At 47.3% G+C, this 19,745-nt stretch overlaps 4 protein-coding genes across 6 annotated transcripts; 2 read left to right on the forward strand and 2 right to left on the reverse strand.

Annotated features, from left to right (window-relative positions):
* The first annotated feature begins 813 nt into the window (after positions 1–813).
* On the forward strand, positions 814–8,399 carry LOC1273608 (glutamine synthetase 2 cytoplasmic). 2 transcript variants are annotated; one of them, XM_003436048.2, is made up of 5 exons: positions 814–1,064; positions 6,583–6,764; positions 6,835–7,367; positions 7,440–7,683; positions 7,753–8,399. In XM_003436048.2, exons 2-5 carry the CDS (start codon positions 6,584–6,586, stop codon positions 7,899–7,901), a joined length of 1,107 nt encoding a protein of 368 aa, XP_003436096.1. In that variant the 5' UTR covers positions 814–1,064; position 6,583; the 3' UTR covers positions 7,902–8,399. The 2 variants fall into 2 exon arrangements, with proteins under 2 accessions (XP_003436096.1, XP_312603.5); XM_312603.6 differs by lacking the exon at positions 814–1,064 and adding an exon at positions 6,233–6,374.
* A 910-nt stretch (positions 8,400–9,309) lies between these two features.
* LOC1273600 (beta-parvin) lies at positions 9,310–11,340 on the reverse strand. Of its 2 annotated transcripts, XR_009765462.1 has the most exons (4): positions 11,131–11,340; positions 10,406–10,767; positions 9,576–10,342; positions 9,310–9,499 (listed from the first exon to the last, which is right to left on the reverse strand). XR_009765462.1 is itself a non-coding variant. In XM_061650799.1 (3 exons), exons 1-3 carry the CDS (start codon positions 11,246–11,248, stop codon positions 9,725–9,727), a joined length of 1,098 nt encoding a protein of 365 aa, XP_061506783.1. In that variant the 5' UTR covers positions 11,249–11,337; the 3' UTR covers positions 9,310–9,724. The 2 variants fall into 2 exon arrangements, 1 of the variants encoding a protein (XP_061506783.1); XM_061650799.1 differs by having other exon boundaries at positions 9,310–10,342; positions 11,131–11,337.
* A 260-nt stretch (positions 11,341–11,600) lies between these two features.
* On the forward strand, positions 11,601–13,714 carry LOC1273607 (vesicle transport protein GOT1B). Its single transcript, XM_312602.5, has 4 exons — positions 11,601–11,982; positions 12,073–12,164; positions 12,246–12,545; positions 13,476–13,714. The coding sequence occupies exons 1-4, from the start codon at positions 11,958–11,960 to the stop codon at positions 13,494–13,496; spliced, it is 438 nt and encodes a 145-aa protein (XP_312602.4). The 5' UTR covers positions 11,601–11,957; the 3' UTR covers positions 13,497–13,714.
* Positions 13,715–14,234: 520 nt separating this feature from the next.
* On the reverse strand, positions 14,235–17,310 carry LOC1273606 (ADP,ATP carrier protein 2). The gene is made up of 4 exons (XM_003436050.2): positions 16,638–17,310; positions 15,253–15,693; positions 15,046–15,173; positions 14,235–14,942 (listed from the first exon to the last, which is right to left on the reverse strand). The coding sequence occupies exons 2-4, from the start codon at positions 15,675–15,677 to the stop codon at positions 14,593–14,595; spliced, it is 903 nt and encodes a 300-aa protein (XP_003436098.1). The 5' UTR covers positions 15,678–15,693; positions 16,638–17,310; the 3' UTR covers positions 14,235–14,592.
* Positions 17,311–19,745: the final 2,435 nt, after the last annotated feature.

Here is a 19,745-nt window from a genome sequence, read left to right on the forward strand (position 1 = left end):
ATAATTCGAAGGATTGTGCGATGAATTAATGTGAAATGAATTTAAATAATTCTATCCTGACCTTATCCTCCGGTTACCACACTGCCAAAGTGAGGGACGATCTGTGACTGTGGTGCGTGTTTGAAGGCAAACGGGAAAAAATAGCTTCCAGTGCTGTAGGCAAACGGACAGCCTCACGGGCAATAGTATAACTAATTAACTTCCGTTGTATGTTTAACAGAAATAGACACGGTTCCTCCCCCTTGAAAGTTCTTCGAACAAAGTTTAGCGCGCTAAACTTGCTTAGACGGTAGATGATCGTAAAACTTTTATCTGTTGTCATTGTAATCTGTCGGCACACGTTTAGACGAATTTAATAGATAATGATGCCCGATGCGTTTATTATGCATCGAGAGCGTTTCGGGTTTAATGATCGCCGAAAAATGTCCTCCACGTTTGCACGTTTGCCATTTTTCCTTCTTCTTCTTCTTCTTCTTCTTGCAGACAGTACACGATGCAACACCGATAAGACCACCGTTTCGATAGGGTTTGACCTTCAAACGTCGCGAAACCCTCATCACGGTACCTTCAACTCACCAGGAGGAGGACAGTTGTCTTCTCCACTGTCCAGTACAGCATTGTTCCGATTGGCCGTAACTACCAGACCAGGCGTCGGGTTTTCAACAACACCGTCCCCCTGTGTCGGGGCGCTTCGGGTCCCGCGAAACGCGTCTGTTTTCATCTGACGTCATGTGTCCCGAAGTCGGATTGAAGTCAGTCAGCCCCTTCGGTCGGTCGGTCGGTCGGTCGGGCATGTGCATATAAAGCAACCGAACGCTGGCAGTACCATCAACAGTCATCCGTTCGTTCTGCCAGCGAGTGCACGTGTGTGTTTCAAACGTTTTTCCCTTTTACTGTCGTCGATACCGTTCCGGGTTCCGTGTACCGGGGGTGTGTGTGTGTTCATGTGTTTGGCGTAGGCCTTGTGATCTATTCGACACACAAAGGAACGATCGTGTTGCATCCTGTGCAAAAGGTGCATTTCTGTTGTCATCGCAGCCAACGAGCCAGACAAGCGCATACAAGTGAGTGATTGCTAGAACCCAAGTGACTCACACGAGGGGGAAGATAAAGAACCGATCCAAAATGGGAAGAACGAACGCACGGGGATCGATCGTTCGATTGCATCTCGCGTGCATCGCTGTGGTTGTTGTTGCGCGTTATCGCTCTGCAAGGAATATGATATGATATCGCGCCCTCACACAAACGCACCGATCTGATCATCTTTGGCTGCTTCTCGGTTATCTCGTGCGTGTGTGTGTGTGGTGCTATCACCGATCGGTTAGGGATGAGATAATAAGAAGCGTTAAGATCGCGGGCTGTCTCTGGCTGCACTTTGTGTTTGCCTACCATTTGCACCCGAAAAGTGCACAGATGGCGATCAGCAGAAGTTGTTGACGATCTTGTAATCTTGTGTTTCGTCGGTAACATGTTTCCCTTTCTCGCTGTGTCCCTTACCCTGGGCCTGTTCGATCTGAACCAGTGCCAAAAGTGGTTTAAACGGGGAAAGGGAGCGGGTCGGTTGTTTTGGGATTTTGCTTTCTATCCCCCCCCCCCCCCCGCCCTGCTGACGCATTCTACAAATGCAAACAGGTAGATCGGTGTTTTCATTGCGTGTTTTCGGGCTTAGGGCCGGATGTGCAACAAGTGTGGTACGCGCGTAAAGGGTTTACATATGCAGCAGTACGCGCGATGAGATGACGAGGTTCGACTAATTGTTTTGCGCGGGGGATAGTTAGGGACTGATGTTGAGGGTGTTGCAGTTGCTAAAATAGAGACGGACCAGAACTAAATTTATCAAGCGTCGATCGGGCGAGGATGACGGCTTGTGTCCGGTAAAATGACACGGTCAACCACGGCGACGCGACCGGTTGCAGTGATGAATGGAAAATACCAGATAGTTGAACATTCGTGTTTTTTAATGTATCGTTTAAGCTATTAATAACGTACATTACGTTGCTATTAATAATGCTGGAGGTAGTAGTTCGTTAAGCTGTTACAGAATTGCTACACGTTTGGTTCAGCTTTGGCGCAGATGAGTGGCTGTTGGACAGTGTTTGGTCATAAGATTCTACAAGAGATCACTCTATTAGAGGTAGTGTGGGGTTTGGTTTAGGCCTGGAACTATAGGCCTCATCTCTCTCTTATTTGAGAGGCGATTACTGTCGAATAAGAGGAGGTTTTCAACTTATAGAGGTTAAAGGTGAATGAAATGTCCATGCAAACTAGAAAGAGACGGAACATTTAGTATGTATGAGTAGGTCAAGTATGCATTGACTTTTGCTGTAGGAAACTGCGCACACGATTACAGATTTGAGCATACATCATTCAATAAACATGGCCACACTATGCACAAATACAGGGTTTTTCCCACGATTTATTGGTCGGTTCTCATAATTTTTTGGTTGGCGCCCATAGTTTTTTGGCGTGTTCCAACGATTTATTAGTCATTTCCCAGAATTTTTTGGTCCAATTGTATTGATATCCAATCGGACGATGCCAATAAATTATGGAAACGAACAAAAACTCTATGGGATACGATGAATAAATCGTGCGACGAGCCCAAAAAATTATGAAAACCGACCAATAAATCGCGGGAAACCCTGTAAGAGGGGTACAGATTTCAGAGGTTTTTCCAAATTAGAGAGACAAAAATGTACTGGAAATGAAGGGACTGTGGCAAATGTTCAAATAAGAGAGAGTTTTCTAATTGGAAGGGTTTCAAATAAGACAGGGTTCACTGTAGTTATTTTACTTCGCATACGGATATGGGAAATAACTTCTCACACATCGATCGGTTTTCTTTTTATTCTCACTGCATCTGTTTTTAGAGCTGATTTCTATTGAAAAAGCTAAAAGCAGAGAACTTGATGATTGGTTTATATTTTAAACGTTTTATTTTAAAGCTCAATTAATTCAATTAGTTCCCATTAAACAAAGAAAAAATGTTGAACTTTAACGTCTAATTTGAATGCAACATTGCATAGACTCCTTCGATGCTACAACTTATCACACACACGCAAACCATGATTTAGAATCAAAAGAAAAATAAGGGTTGAAAAAAAAAACGACATAAAAGGATAAAATGCAACATAGAGATAAGCTAGCAATAACACAGTGCTCGATGATAAGCAAGCTTAAACGATCAACCGCCCTATTGCAAGGCTTAATTCCCGCAACATTCACTCGCGCAATTCCCCTCGTGCGCTAACACGCCTATTTAATGCGTTACGGGTCTGATCAAAGCAGGCATACGCTTCGGACGCAAATGTTACCGTCGGAGGGGGGGGGGGGAGATCCGTTGATTGAACGAAGCACCCAACAAACGGCACCACCACCACCCATTTCGCGCATTTGTTGATGGAATTTTCTGCATAATGGCACTCAACGATACTTATCCAATTGAGATGGTGGTTTAGGTAGTGAACGTTTGAACCAGCAAAAAAAACCCCATCCCGATCAGCGCACACACGCTACTTACTGAGGAGGGAGAAGAACCGGGATCAGTTTGGTGGAGGCGCTTGGTACTTGATCCGTTTTGGGCGTTTGGGCGGTTCATTGGCAGCCGTGAGCCGTGTGGAAGTGAAAGTACAAATTTTGAGCGTAATGTTTCGCAAAGTGAGAAATTGTTCAATATTTGATACAATTCCATGTAATGGTTGTAGTATTTTGTTTGCTTCATCTATGCAACGGCAGTGTACATGGTGCTGCTTGGCAGGAAGCACCATGCGACCGACTGTTGAAGGTCAGGTTCAAGAGAGACACAAACACGCAGGTTAGGCGCGGACACATAAATGGGTATCAATTTTCTAGTAATTGAGCGTTTAGGTACAACTGTGCACTCCCCGCCCTTGTGCATGTGTAGATAAATGCACTTCTCTCCCCTGTGAGACGAGCAGGCCGTAAACAGCCATCAGCTGGCCCGTTTGCCCATTTGCCCGTCTGTTCGGTGCGCAAATGTGCATCAACAGATATAGACAACAGCTACACACACACACACACACATGTGCATCTCGGCTACCCCGTTTGTTGCACCAACCGCGGGATCGCTGACACTGCGCCACCGACAGTAGTCGTGTGAGTCGAGGTGAGCAGTAGTCGTCCCTCTAGCCTTCACCGAGACCGAGGCCACCTGCCCGTCATCATCAGCTGGTGGATAGTGACCGAGTTAATTTCCTCTCGCTCGCACGGCCACTCCTCCGCCCCCAACCCATCCACCGCCCACGACATCAGGTACGGACCGCGGTTGATGGATTGACAAACGACATCACGACGGTACATCACCGGCGTCGTCGTGCTTGCGTCTAGCTTCGCGCAAAGAAACGACCCAATGCAGTGCGCAAAGTGGCATGTTTTACGAGGAACGAATTAGGTATTAGTGTGGGTACACGCATGCCGGTATACGGAATAAATTATCATAACCTCATGAACGCGTGTGCAACAATAAATCGTACTGTTTGGCAGGGGAAACCTATACCTATAAATTAAATGCACTGGAATGGCGAAAGTACAGGGGATGGTAAACGGTGCGAACTGGAACGATGTGCATTAGATTAATAATGGATCGTTGTACAGGTTTTACGCTTACTAGTATGAAACAGTAGGAGAAAAAACGGTGGAATTTTTATCCTGCCAGTCCCTGTGGATCTCTCAACATTCAATAAATCAGCTCATTTTAATAATTAAGTATTTGAGTATTTAAAATCTTTTATGATCATCTTTTATGATTCGACTTCAAAGTTTTGTTCCTGCTTTATAAACTTCTTATTCTTGTTCTGGATTTTCTGGATTTTTACTTCATTTGCTGTCCATTTCTCTTTTACTTTCCCTATTTACTGTACATGTTGCTGTTGTTTGGTGTGTTGTTTTATCTTTGCCAATGTAGCACTTGATTGGCATTAGGCTGAAGTTTTAAGTTTAAAAAGCTTGTTTTATCTGTTTAATAATACTTTTGTACATAAATACACGTCCAGAACCATATGCATATTGTTCTATTTGGACTATTGCCGCTTCTATAACTGTATAAAAGTTAAAATAAATTAAATTATTGCAGAGATTAGATCTATGAATGTCTTTTATTGCACTTTCCGGAAGGTTACGGGTTTAATGATCAATTTAAACATAAAACTGTGGCAATTCTTTCAGTGGAAGTACAGGTATTCCCCGATATTTATACGTTTAATGCGGACCAGAGGCAATAGCTTATCACGAATATTAGCGTGAGTCGAATTATAGCTAATTTAAAAAATTGCTTGATGTGGTAGGTTTTTGTCACTAAATTAGTTAGTTGAGCTGATTTCCACAGAAAATTCTTTTTCCTACCATTAAAATGGTTTTCTCAACATTCTACCATAAGAGAATGAATGAAGTTTTTGTTAAATGATGTGACAATTCAGCTTAAAATTAGCTTAAAGAACTGTGAAATTTAGAATATCGCGTATATCGCATATCGGGGAGCACCTGTATACATTAACCTTTAAATATTGTTTTGTGCAATGAGTTCTTGAATTTGGAAGGGTTTAATAGGTAAAACTAATTTCCTCACACACTTTTAATGTAGAAGCACTGTCAAGGGGATGTTTAATTTCATCCAGCAACGTACTATAGATCACTTCCTTCAGTTTACACTCTCACGCGTCCCCTACTCCACAGCCTAATCCGTGTAGATGCAACACAAAGATAGTGGACATCAAATATTAAATCCCTCTATTAGTGAGACTATCCGACCGAAATCATACCAAAAACACACACAAACACGCCCCAAAATCAGTGTCGCACGTGATTCCAAAAACGAGGCCCTTACCTTATCGACCTCACCCGACCTGTTGGATGAACAATATTTACCCATTGTCTCGCGGTATTGGTCAGACAACTACGCAATTTCTAAAGACCGACAAAGGGGTTTGAGTGTTCCGGTTAGCACGGCTGAAATGTGCATCGTGCGGATCGGTCGGCCGATCTCCCGCGTCCGGCTCACGGTCACCATCCTAAATCGTACTAATCAAATCGTACTAGCACCTACACCAACCAACCCGGGACCAGCCATCTTTGCTCTAATGGATGGCTTCTGGTCGGCGTGATATCAATTAGCAAAGCCCGCGAAACTTCATCCCGCGACGGGTGACGGATTTTTCACACCTAACCGGGGTGGGGTGCGGCCATGCGGATCAACGCGGGGATATGTTCGGTGCTTGAGAGCCGATAAAAGATGGAGCAGCAGCGGCTGGCGCCATCAGTCGGGCAAGTCGCCGTGTGTTGTACAGTAGCCGCTTCTGGCATTATTATTTGAAATTTGTAAAAAACAGAGCATTTTCTACACTGGTCAAGATGGTTGGGTGAGTTTTCCGGGCAGAATGCAGTTCAAAAATAGAATGTTGCGCATAAAGAGACGAACCCGATCGTACCCATGAACTTGCGATCGGTCACGGACACGTGTGTGTGTGTGTGCGGTTTTGTGGGACCGGAAATTCCCCCCACGTAACAGTCAAACAGACCATAATAATGAACGTCTCTTTCTCATCTGCTTTGTTTCGCCGGTCGCAGAATGTCGCGTACGCTGGAACTGTCGCCCAATGCGCACATCAACAAGTCGCTGCTCGACAAGTACATGGCCTTGCCGATGCCGGACGGTAAGATTCAGGCGACGTACATCTGGATCGATGGCACCGGCGAGAATGTCCGCTGCAAGGACCGTACGCTCGACTTCATCCCCCAGTCACCGAGTGGTAAGCGTTCGATCGTTGTTTTTGCGCGCTCCAACCGCTCAACCGGATTCTTCCGATATTCCTCTCACAGAGCTCCCGATCTGGAACTACGATGGCAGCTCGACGTACCAGGCGGAGGGTTCGAACTCGGACGTGTACCTGCACCCGGTCGCGATCTATCGCGATCCGTTCCGCCGTGGCAACAACATCCTCGTGCTGTGCGAAACCTACCGCTACGACGGCACACCGACCGAGTCGAACAAGCGCAAGGCGTGCCTGGAGGTGTGCGAGCGGGCGGCCGAGGAGCAGCCGTGGTTCGGTATCGAGCAGGAGTACACGCTGCTGGATGTGGATGGCCGTCCGCTCGGCTGGCCGAAGAACGGTTTCCCGGGACCGCAGGGCCCGTACTATTGCGGCGTCGGTGCGGACAAGGTGTACGCGCGCGACATCGTCGATGCGCACTATCGGGCCTGTCTGTACGCGGGCGTGAAGATTTGCGGCACGAACGCGGAAGTGATGCCGGCCCAGTGGGAGTACCAGGTGGGCCCGTGCGAGGGCATCCAGATCGGGGATGATCTGTGGATGTCCCGGTTTCTGCTGCACCGCGTGGCGGAGGAGTTTGGTGTACGTATGCGCGGCGCTTTTCGTGGAGGATGTTGATTTAAAGTGTACTGTTTCGTTTTTCCCCCTAATTAGATCGTTGCCACGCTCGACCCGAAACCGATGCAGGGTGACTGGAACGGGGCCGGTGCGCACACGAACGTTTCCACCAAGACGATGCGCGAACCGGGCGGCCTGGCGGAGATCGAAAACGCGATCAGCAAGCTGGCGAAGTGCCACGAGCGTCACATCCGCGCGTACGACCCGAACGGTGGAAAGGACAACGAGCGTCGCCTGACCGGAAAGCACGAAACTAGCTCGATCCACGATTTTAATGCCGGTAGGTGAAGCGGGAGTTGGGTTGCGTTGTTTGCGTTGCCTGTTTAATACTCACTTGCTCTTGTTGCAGGTGTCGCTAATCGTGGCTGCTCGATTCGTATTCCGCGTGGCGTTTCCGACCAAGGGTTCGGCTACTTCGAGGATCGCCGTCCCAGCTCCAACTGCGATCCGTACAGCGTGGCCGAGGCTATCCTGCGCACGATCATCCTCAACGAGTAAGAGACGGAACGACCGGTGTCGTCGTCGTCGTCATTGACGTTGGACATTCCACAAGCCTTTTGGAGAGTTGTATTTCCATGCCTGCACTGTGAGGAAAAAAAGGAGAGAGGCGAAAGAAAAAAAAGGATGCATTCAGTAGCTACACACCGACACCGATCAGTTATACGATCGGGTTATCTTTCGCTCTCGTTATTTTATGTTTAATTTGTGCGTGTATATCATGGCTTTGGCTGCCTTTTTCTCCTGCTCCCTCTGTTTTTCTTGTGCCGTTTCATAGTTTATAGATTGTGCGATTGAGACACGAGTGCGCACGTGCATTACATTGAATTAGTTTCTCTTACCTCAAGCCCTCAACACACACACACACACACGGTGTGGTGGGGTGAAGCCCGTGTTACAACTTTTGAATTTATTCACAGTACGCAACGCGCAAGCGAAACCAGGTTGTTGATGTATCTCGAAAACGAAATAAAAGCCCAATGTAATAATAGTAACGCATTTGCGCGTGCGAGAGTTCAATTCAATTGCGTGTTCGTTGCAGCGCTGCGGCCTATGTACAACGCACCGATAACAGTCAGTGGAACGAGTAGTTACTGTTCAACGCCTACTCCATTCACATTCGGGATGACACACGCGGGTATGTATCTAATATGCGCAAATCACTTGTGTCGCTTGTTTACCGGTAATTACGCCAATGGTGCAATTAGAGCCGTTTGCAATTTGCGGCACTGTGCATCGCGTGTGTAATCACCGGTGTGACACCGGCAGGGAAGGAACTATGGCAATAGCACACTCTTTTTGAGCCACAATACAGTACGCACATCCCACAATGTGCCGTGATGTACTTGAACTTGAACTTGGAGAGTTTTTGTGGGTGTGTTTGCGGGTGTGGGACGAACAAGTAAATTGTGCAAAAAGGTGTGATGGAATGGTAAGAGAGGGGAGCTTTGTGTATTGACGCAGTTCGCATGTTGATAAGTGATGGATTTTTATATATTTTAGTAAATTGGTTGTCTCTGCAACCTACCGCAGATGGTAATGATAATGTTCCGTATGAAAGCAGCTCCTGAGCAATCGCTTAACTCGTTGTGTGGATTGTGAGGGTTTGGTCAATTTTGAATAACCTCCCATCCGAAGTCTTACTACCAGTGGCAATTAGGAAGCGATTGCTAATTGTTGCACTAAATACTACACTAATCAAATCCGGAACATAATCCGTGTAGAACGGGCAACTTACCAAATGACCTGCAATAGCGAAAAGGAACTGGTTTTGTTATCCGTTTCTGTTTTGTTCAAGTTTTCTTAGCCTTTGCGGCAGATTCCTTCGAGATTTGCTCTTCCACATTGTGACACATTTGTCGTGTTTCTTTCATTACTATTAATCTGCATCATTTACAAAACAGCGTCCTTCCTTTGGGTTAGTTTCGCGTTAACGTTTTATTTCACCAGCAAACGTTAGCAAACATCGATTGTTATGGATTTAATAATTACTAGTTAAGTTGTAAAAAAACACTGACTGAAGGCACAAACACACATATTCTCTTCCTCTCTCTTTTAGCACTTCTCGTCGGGACATTGATCGGGTAATTAGTTTTCCTCTGTGAAAGAGACGAGAAAAAGTGGGTTTAAAATTAAAATTGCATTTTTGCAGAAGAACTCCTTCGTGCAACTTACATGTTAATACTCTCTATACTCGTACCACACGTGTTGCAGCACAGCACACAACAGTTATAGAAACAAAAAACGGAAGGCACATTGGGATTAGCTGTCGAGTAACGGGCGCTAAACGCTTCATCTTTCCATCGGTCCCTGTCACGGCGCGTTCACGGATTGTTGCGGTACTTCGTGAACAGTGTGTACAGCACCCGGAGCGTGGACTTCAAATCCATATTAACGATATCCTCCGGCCTTGCCTTCGGTCTCAGGCCCTGGTCCATCATCAGCTCGAACGCGAACGCCACGTTGTGCGTCATCTGATCGGCGTCCTTTGGCGTGAGGTGGAAATCGTGCAGCGGTACGAAAAATCCACCCAGCAGCCCCATCAGCAGACACAGAAACACACCGTCCTTAAAGTCCGTGTTCAGGTCGGCCGCCTCGAAGTTCAGCTTGTTCAGGTGCTTGTTCACGAACGAGATCAGCGAACGCTGCACCACCTTCAGCTTGTCCGGCGCATGGTCGAACAGCGTATCGAACGCGTCCGGTTCGCACCGCATGCCAACGTCATCGTACGATTGGGTAATCTGCTCCTGGAACCGCTGGCTGGTGAGCTTTCCGTTCAGCTTCTGCACCATCACGACCGTCACGAACACGTTGTCGGGCAGCCGGATCGGGGCTCGGTAATGGCGCACCAGCGCAACGAGCAAATGCAAGATCGACACAATGTTCTTCGTGTGTATGCTTTCCACCGTCCACTTTGGGGTGTTGTGATGGTAGCCGAGCGTCTGCAAGGGAAGGGTTCGTTGTAGTTGATGATGAAGTTACACATCGCTCTTGCAAATACTTACATGATTCACCGCATTCAGCACGACGGACAGCTTCTGGCGCTGGCCTTCTGCTGACTGGGTCACTTCCGGCACGTTCAGCTTGTTGTTGGACAGCTTTTCCCACAGCTTCTGCAGCACCTGGCCGTCGTACAGATCTTCCTCGATGTTGGTGACGATGATTCGCTCCTCCACCAGCTCGTCGTTGATCCAGTCGATCAGCACCTGCAGCAGCTCCTTCACCTTTGGCATCTGCAGCGAGGCAGGCTGAATGATCGAGCGAGATTCATTGTCCTCCAGGTTGTAGTCCTCCGGCGGGATGATCGGTGCATTCGGGCTGCCGGGGGAGTCGATCGCAATCTTGCCCTCCTCCTGGATTTCTTGCACTGTTTCCCAAAAGAGAGGTGGAAAAGTGGTTCTTTCAGGGGTGCGCTGATTTGTTTACGTCATTGTTTGGGCGTATCGCTCGATGATCAATCAACCCACACACGCACACACAGACGCATGAAGCTGTGTGTTTGTGTTTTTTTTACGCATCTGTGCTGAGAACTGCACATTTAAGCACAATATATCAAATCATTTCATGAAATTCTAAATAAATTTAAATAATAATCTATGAAATAGAGCAATGCAATCGTTTGTATCCCGTTTTCCGAACGGGAATAGCGACCATAAAAGGAAATAAGCATCCCATTGCCACCAACCCACCAGCAACACACTGCCAGGGCGAGGACAGGCCCATAACTTACCTTCCTTTATGCGCTTCTTCCTTCCCAGCGTTCCAATTTTGTCCCAGATGCTTTCCTCCTTATCGGCCCGCCCGGAAGTGGGAGTTCGGGGGGATTTTGGACGCGTTAGTGTGGACATTCCGAGGGTTTTGGTTGCACTTTGCCTGGGTTTGTTGTTTTTTTGTTTCTCCCCGTCCCGAGTTTGTGTCAACAGCAGCTGCACCAAACTGACAGCTAGTGCTGGGTTGGACAAAGTGGTATGAAAAGAAGGGGCCATGTTGGGCTCAAGAAATATAGGAACGTAAAAAAACGAGTCCTTATGTGGAAATCTAATACTTAAGCGCTTTTTACAGATACGATCAGTGAAATAACAATGTTTTCTTATAGATTTTATCTTAATTCAAGAAAAACCCCAAAACAGAAAATTCAAATGTAATCTGCGCACGTTTCCAAAGGGATAGCAATTTGACAGTTGCAATCATAACAGCAGCCAGCAACGTCAACCCGTAAATAAATGTCATCGGTTGGTTGTGTGCAACTGGTACTAGTTTTGGTGATCAATTTTTCATCATTTTCTACCGTTTATTAAATTATTTAGTCGCTAAAAATGATTTACTTTTAACGATTCATCCTATCGCCACGCTGCTGCAGTGTTTGAACCGTAGACTTACACGTAAATCTGCATTTAAAACGGTAAGCCCGAAGCATCATTACCCCTCAGTAGCTGTGCGCGCCGAATGACGTGGAGAAAACAGCACAGTTCCAAATACTGCAGCGCTTTTCCGGACGAGTACGGCAAACAAAACTAGATTTGGGTGTGATTCTAGCGGGCCACTGTAGCGAACAAAATGTTTGAAATAACCGACACACAGAGTGAGTATGCGGGGGTGTAGTTAGATGGCTGTATGGTGTGGTGTTGAAGAACGAGAATGAGCACATCTCCCGCTCTTTGTTTTGTTTCAGAAATCGGAGTCGGGTTGGCTGGCTTCGGGATCACGTTTCTGTTCCTGGGCATGCTTTTACTGTTCGACAAAGGATTGCTAGCGATAGGAAATGTAAGTGCCGGAAGAACCAGTGTCTTTCAATAACGCATATCGTCTCACATAATAATTGTTCCCTTGTTTTTCCCCCCGCAGATACTGTTCGTGTGCGGTCTGGCGTGCGTGATTGGGCTCGAGCGAACGTTTCGCTTCTTCTTCCAGAAGCACAAAGTGAAGGCATCGATTTCGTTCTTCGGCGGCATTGCGATCGTACTATTCGGCTACCCGCTGATCGGGATGCTCATCGAGATGTACGGGTTCATACTGCTGTTCAGTGGGTTCTTCCCGGTGGCCATAAACTTCCTGCGGCGGGTACCGGTGCTAGGGAACATCCTGAACATGCCCGGCATTAGCAGGACCGTCGACTGGTTGGCGGGCGAATCGGACCGAACGACGGTATGATAGAATTAAGTACCATTTGTTTTTGTTCTTTCTCTCCAACTCCGCTCCGTGATCACGGCGTTCGGCTCACGGTATTTCCCTGGTGGCGGTAGTTAAATGTGTCCGCGGTGTGTGCAATGTTCCACCCGAAACCCTGTTTGCTGGTAGTGTGAACGGCTAGGACTGGCAAGGGAATGCGGCGACGCTTCCGAAGCTAGGCAATTGTACAGCAGGCAGGCTGATTACTCCAACGTGAGCGTGCTGCCGTTGATGGAAGTATTTTTGCGTTTGCGTTTAGTTAGGTTTACAGGTACCGAACGTACTAGGGGAAGGAGAATACCTTTCCGCTTTCTCGTCTAGTTAAAATCCGTTTTTAGTTTAACAACAACCAGAAAAGTGTAGTAACCAAAAACAACATCCAAAACAAGCTGTATGTATGCACAGAAGCAGAGAAAGTGTGAGAGGAAAAAGCGAGCAGTAAAAGACAAAGATTTATCAAATCAACTGCTAAGTTAATGTCGCAACGTGGGCGTTGTTTAAATGTTTGTGTTCCTTGTCCGTTGGATCTGTAGGGTGAGGTGTACAAGTGCACGATAGGGTAGCAACAAACAGGGAAGAAAATGCCATTGTTCAAAAAATTATATGTATCATGATTGTGTACTCTACCGCCCACTTCCCTCTCAGCAATATGTACATAAAGCGAATAAATTTTGTATTATCTAGCTCTTTTTGTGCGAAAACAAAAAAAAAATCTGTCCAATCTATGCTTTGCATGTGACTTAGAGAATGAGATTTTGCATGTGACTTAGAACATCATTTAACTTTCAATTTCTAAGAAATGCATCATACATACCTGTTTAGGATACTGTACTAACAAACAAAACCTTCAAAACGTGCCCAATACCGTGTGCCAGTGTAATAAACGTGCAACGTGTTTCTTTCCAGGGCAATGGTTACTCCAACTGAAGTAGAAAAGGCACACAATCCCTACTACTGGCCTACTTGACCAGCAATCGAACAAGGTGGAACACGCACTCGAAAGGGATCTACCGGCAGTGACAGTGTGTAAGAGCGAGAGAGAGTGTGTGTGTGTGTTTGTGCGTATGCGTGTCTCTGTCTCGTCGTCCTTTTGCTCGACAGTGTGTAGCCTAAAAATAAATGATCACTCGTGTTTGTCCTACGAATATCGTTTTGTCGGATGTCCGTTACGTCCACCACCACCACCACCACCATCAGCCAATAGACTGCGTTACTAAGTATTTTAAGATGTTTTTGATTTTTATTGGTAGTTTTTCGTCAATAGTTTACTTCCCTTTTTCCGCATGGCATGTTCGTCGTAACACCTGCTGGCATGCTGCAAAAAAATGTCTTTCTCTTTAACGTCTAATGCGCAGAGCTTGCTAGGAAACTCTTTTTCTCTCTCTTTCTCTCCTCACTCCTGCTCTATCTACACATATGGAACGATCGCGAATAAAACATCGCGATCGCGTGGTTCGGGGGCTTTTTGTTCGGTTTTACAAAGGATAAGGTCGTAAGGGTAGGATGAAGCTTTAGTTCAAGTTAACAGCGGCGTAGTTGTTGAGTGGTTTGAGTCGTTTGCCGTAGTGTATTGTAGTGTCTCGCTTGTTGGAAGCCCTATCCCAAACCCCCCGCGAAGGATCGCGCAGAACACAATGAAGTACATGCAGCAGAAACACACACACATTCGCTACGGCACACTATCGGGCTCGAAAGAACACACACTTTACTGTTCGGTTCGATGGAGTTGGGGGTTTTTTGCAAGTGCATGTACTAGATCGAGTCCGGTTTACAACCAGCAAAAGCGGTCCATTTTTTTTGTTTTGCAACTCATACGCCAATATCCGAGCGTTGTTGGGGGGCATTTGAGTTCGTTGGAATTGGGCGCGCCCTGTACGATGGAAATCGGAGCTGGACAATTGGAATGGAGGGAATTTTAAGCTAGGGAAGGGAATCATCAAAACGGGAAATAGGGGGTTTTTCATTGGCGGTGTCGTTGGAAGGTTGGTGGAAGGTTACAAACAGTTAGATGGGGTGGAAGAATTTACAGGACCTTCTTGATTTCATCGTACAGCACCAGCACAAATGCACCGCCAGTACCGCGGAGCACGTTCGAGAAGGCGCCCTTGAAGAAGGCACCGGTACCCTCCTGCTTGGCGATCGTGGCCCAGCAGTGAAGCGTGCCCTTGTACACGATCTCGGACTTGGCGCGGCCGGACTGCATCATCATGCGACGACGGACGGTGTCGAACGGATAGGAGACGATACCGGCGACGGTGGTCACGCACTGGGCGATGGCCCAGCTCACGTACCACGGTGTCGTCTTCGGGTTCGGCAGCATGCCACGGGCAGTATCGTAGAAGCCGAAGTAGGCGGCACGGTAGATGATGATACCTGTGTTTTTGTGTGTGTTAGAGAGAGAGAGAGCAGAATGGTGATCGTGAGAATGCTGTGGTCCTTTCGTTGCACGGACGAATGCACCCGTTCCAACACTCACCCTGGACGGATACGCCGAAGCCTCGGTACAGACCGACCAGACCGTCAGTCTTGAAGATCTTCGAGATACAATCGCCGAGACCCTTGAACTCACGCGCCTCCGCACCCTTGCCGACATCAGCGGCCAGACTGTGAACGAGAGGAGAGCAGTTTTTGAGCGTGTGTGTCCCCTTTCGCCATCCCCGTGATTTCCTGTGTCTTTACTTACCGGGTACGGGCGAAGTCAAGCGGGTAGACGAAGCACAGCGAGGTGGCACCGGCCATACCGCCCGAGGCGAGGTTGCCGATGAAGTAGCGCGTGAACTGCGTGTTCTTGTCGACACCGCCCAGGAACACCTGCTTGTACTTGTCCTTGAACGCGAAGTTGAGGGCCTGCGTCGGGAAGTAACGGATGACGTTGGCAAGGTTGCCGCGCCAGAAGGCGGAGAAGCCCTGCTCCCGCGGGATGCGCACGAAGCAGTCGACCATGCCCTTGTACCGGTCGGCTTCGGCGATCTGCTTCGAGATGTGCTGCACCTGTAGCAGCAGCTTGACGCGCTCGATCGGGGCGACGGCCGTCTTGGAGATTGCGGCCGAGATGCCACCGGCGGCAAAGTCCTTGATGAACGCGACTGGATCCGAAAGTCCCGGCATGGTTGGTGTGGTTGTACTGTACGATGCGAGGGGTTGGGAGTAGAGGAGATTGAGTTAGAAGAAGTGGACGGAAGTGACCGATTATCGAACGACTCCGGGGGAAATCACCATGATTGGACTGGGTGAAACCAGTGTCAATATTTAACCAATGTCCCTTCCCTGCTTCGCACATCGTTATCTTAACGTAGACGAGTCTACGCTTTATGTGTTTCCTCGAGAGGAAATTGAATGTTACACCACTGCAAACACTTGAGATTGGAACTGGGAAATTAAAACAAAAAAAGGCGTCGTTAATTAGACAACCCACGGCACGTGTTAAGATCATTCATCCGAACGAAATGACGTGCGGACGTGAAGGTAGTAGCATAATAGCGCTGCGCCTGTTGCATCACCAAACCGATTGCATCTACGCTCGTCGGCTCGTTGTCTCCGCCTGACGCTATCTTGTATGCGCATTGGCGGAGGGAAACTACCCCCACAAAGGATTCTTCTATTTTCATCCGAATGCCAAACTGTTTTGTTGTCCACTTGTCGCCAGGCTCTACACGCCCAAAGCAACGATACAGTTGACGAGCACCCAGCGCACCTATTGCCTTATAGTTCAATAGATAGCGTTCGTTTCTATTGAATCATCTGATGCAGCTTATGCAAGTTCTTCAAACTATTACGATGAAAGATCACGCTAAACTTCACACGGTGTACTTTTACTTCTCTCTTTTTAAATAAAAAAGGGCTCGTTTATCTAATGCACTACTACTGTGTTTGCACAACTTGGCTCAAGTAGCCCAAAAGATACAAAACTGTTGCGCATCGATCTCGTTACGTATTGCGTAACCCTTTTCGATTTCGCTTTGTACATGACGCACGGCACTATTTTTCTTCTCCTCTCTTACTTTCAAAGGGAAAAGAGGCAGAGTTTTCCCGGGTTTTTTTGTTTCGCTGCAATTACGTGATACGTACTTGAGTTAAGGTGGGTAGGATAAAAGGTATCCTTTTACGACTTTCGGTAGGCTGCTGCTGCTGGCTGCACGAGATCGCGGCTTGCTGGGATTGGGATCCTTACTTAAAGATCGCAGGACAGAGAGTGACGTCCGGCGGTGCATTTATCATGCTCTTACCGTGCAGCGCCCGAAATCCGAAGCCCTTGATCGTGAGCGAAATGCGCGCGCAGCTTCACCGAGCGTCATCCGCACACACACACACACACACACACATTGGCAAACGATCGTTTAGTGCATCCGAATGCGCTCCACGGATGCGCTCCACCACTCCGTCACCGTCTGCAGTCTTCTCTCTCTTCGCTTCACACTCTCGCTTTCCCGATCATATGATCGGTGGTCCGTTATGAACGCCGCCGTTCCTCGCCCACCATAAGGATCAGCCTCCCCTCCTACCTTATGTGCCTTCCACTTTGCTAACGCCACCCCGGTGATTCTTTGTTTGGAACACAACTAACAACCAACGAGTTCTCTACCAACCGCCTTTTTCCCCCCTTGATCGCTGGATCGGTTTTCACGATTCGTGGGTTTTGCGTGCAATCGTAACCCTCCCTTGCGCTCCCATTCCTCATACAACGAAAGAAACAAAAAATGCTCACCACCAGCGTGTGTGTAGTAAATAGTGCAAGCGTATATGCGCGCCTGCCCTTGATCTACAGCGCGCAACATCGCGGCAGCAGCAGCGTGTATCCTGCCGCACGGTGCAGACCGCGAGCGAGGGACCGCAATGTCGTTTGGCTGTAGTTCAAAGCTTGACCACGAACCGAACATGCCGAGCACGGTCGCGCTCCTATCTATACCCCAACCCTGCACCCTTACCGAAAAGGGGGTGAGTTTTTCTACCGAGCGTCACGAGCGTCGTACGGGCAAGGGAGTTTGGTGCGATCGAGCGCTAAATTTGAATACGGTTTGCCACCGGTTTGTCGATTGTCGATCGAGCAAAAGACAAAACCAGCGCAACGCGGTATACCCGTGTAACGGAAATGTAATAGGGGAAGGGAAGTGGAGTGGCGTGTATTTGGGTCTATTTACGGAACGCAACTACTACACACACTGCCATTGGCAGTTGTTGCCGAGAGTGCAAGTACTTTTGTAGGTGAGAAATGCATCCGAATCGTGTCTCTAGGTCAATGATTTTTGTCCGCTTTTTCAACTCGTTTTTCAGTGCACATGCTTATCCTAATAAGGTTTATCCTGTGCACCGCAGGAAGATATAGTAAAGAAAGAAATAAGAGTAAGAGAAAGATCACCAGAGACGCCCAATTATGACGCTCAGGATTATGTACATAGGATTCCAATGTATTCGAATCTTCTTAAGAAATGAACACACTGTCCAAGTTGTTCTAAACCGGATGACTGGTCAACAACCGTGCAAAGAGCTCCTCTTTGCCACGATCGAGAGGATTAGGTAGGACTCGGGGTTCGATTGGATGCACATGGTTTGATGCTTATTAGGATCTTCGCAAGAAGCAACAACTGTCAACAAAGATTTCATAGAAAATAGAAGGCTAATACATCTGCTAAAGACAGGCATGATGATCGCGGTTGTCGTTACGCCAAGAAGAAGAAGAAGAAGAAAGAAGCATAAAAGAACAAAGCTATGGTAATCTGACAATGACCTTAGTTACTGCGCGAGCGCATTAGATCTGATCGGTTGTACGTAGCCAACATCCCATGAGTGCCAGGCATCAAGAGGAAAGGTGTGGTGTGCCTAAGACTATCTGGCAATATAGCGTGAATGCAAAACAAATCCATAAAGCTCAGAAAAAAAGCAAACAACGGGATATGGTCTACTACATTGTGCGCGATTCAGTACTTGGGGGTAAGTAACAAGTAAGTAAAATGAATGATGCTCCAGTATCTCCCAAATGATGTTTTCAGGCCTATGTTCGAAGGTTATAGCATTAAATGATTAAAAAAAAATTGATAATATTTAATATTGTTTATAATTATCACAGAAAAACGCCTTTTTTCAGTGTATCTTTCCCGACAACTTTGGACGATTCTGATAATTATCAAACGATCGTAGCACGATCTTTGTCTACTTATATCTATAGCTTATGATAGCCTGTCATAACGCCAATACTATTAGCGTACCTATTAAATGCATGGCGTAATGATCTGTTCGGCTTAGGTTCAACTCTCGAATGGATCGTGTACTCTGGTACCTAGCAATACACACACTACACAGCGATACACACTTAACCCCTTAAAAATTTTCGCGACTTATCTCTTTGACGCACTCCCGTAAACCGAGCATTCATACCCTACAGTAGGTAATGGTTTTTGTTTTCCACCAAGACAGTTCCATGAAAACGAAAACGTGTCAACAGCAAAGAAATGAATGATACAAAAATAGAAATACTCAACTACTCACAGCAACCCGCACACCGTCCAGCCAGAAGACTGTTTCCGTCTTCCGTGTGGAGTGGGTTTAGGCGAGACGCCACCTGTGGCCACACGGCGTACACGTGCCCGTTTGAGAATGATTTCGCGCGCGTTCCCCCATGGGTCCCCACCACAGTCCGACGGACGGGGACAGTCTTAATGAGCATTGTAATGCCCCACCGTGCTCGCCATGTTCCGTGTTGGTTGGCGGAGACAGAACTGGACGAGACCACTAAACAAGCGTTCGCATCGCTTTGCCTACCCGAAACAGACTCCCGAAGCGGCCGCCCGAAGCGTTTTGGGCTAGCGGAGGTACGCGTGAAAACCACTATTTACGATATCAATCTAGCTGGCGATCCAGTTGCACTTGATTTGTCACCATCGATAAGATTGATTACATTGATGGCAAACGGCAAACGGCAAACGGTGCATGTGAGAAAAGCAAGGAAGTGCATCGGTTACTCCCGTTCAGGTTTGCCCTTTTTGGAGGACGTCATCATTAAGTGTATGTGTGCGTGTAATAGCTACCGACACGCCGCTCGCCCTGACTCATTGAATGGCGGTCATTACATTGGCCAACGCATGCCGGGTGACAATTGGAAGAAAATCCACATCCACCGAAAGAACCAACGGCTCAAGCGGGAGATTCAAGCTGGAATCTAATGGGATTTTCAAAACCATT

This window comes from Anopheles gambiae, chromosome 2, assembly GCF_943734735.2.
Source record: "Anopheles gambiae chromosome 2, idAnoGambNW_F1_1, whole genome shotgun sequence".
In the NCBI taxonomy this organism is placed as follows: Eukaryota; Metazoa; Arthropoda; class Insecta; order Diptera; family Culicidae; genus Anopheles; species Anopheles gambiae.

Coding starts and splice junctions, on each gene's coding strand:
- LOC1273608 (XM_312603.6), top strand. Junction 6,765..6,834: donor CATCCCCCAGTCACCGAGTG/GTAAGCGTTCGA, acceptor TTCCTCTCACAG/AGCTCCCGATCTGGAACTAC. Junction 7,368..7,439: donor GCGTGGCGGAGGAGTTTGGT/GTACGTATGCGC, acceptor CCCCCTAATTAG/ATCGTTGCCACGCTCGACCC.
- LOC1273600 (XM_061650799.1), bottom strand. CDS start 11,248: ATGTCCACACTAACGCGTCCAAAATCCCCCCGAACTCCCACTTCCGGG. Junction 10,768..11,130: donor GAAGAAGCGCATAAAGGAAG/GTAAGTTATGGG, acceptor TTTGGGAAACAG/TGCAAGAAATCCAGGAGGAG. Junction 10,343..10,405: donor TGCTGAATGCGGTGAATCAT/GTAAGTATTTGC, acceptor CTTCCCTTGCAG/ACGCTCGGCTACCATCACAA.
- LOC1273606 (XM_003436050.2), bottom strand. CDS start 15,677: ATGCCGGGACTTTCGGATCCAGTCGCGTTCATCAAGGACTTTGCCGCC. Junction 15,174..15,252: donor CTTGACTTCGCCCGTACCCG/GTAAGTAAAGAC, acceptor TCTCGTTCACAG/TCTGGCCGCTGATGTCGGCA. Junction 14,943..15,045: donor CTTCGGCGTATCCGTCCAGG/GTGAGTGTTGGA, acceptor ACAAAAACACAG/GTATCATCATCTACCGTGCC.
- LOC1273607 (XM_312602.5), top strand. CDS start 11,958: ATGTTTGAAATAACCGACACACAGA. Junction 11,983..12,072: donor TGAAATAACCGACACACAGA/GTGAGTATGCGG, acceptor GTTTTGTTTCAG/AAATCGGAGTCGGGTTGGCT. Junction 12,165..12,245: donor GATTGCTAGCGATAGGAAAT/GTAAGTGCCGGA, acceptor TTCCCCCCGCAG/ATACTGTTCGTGTGCGGTCT.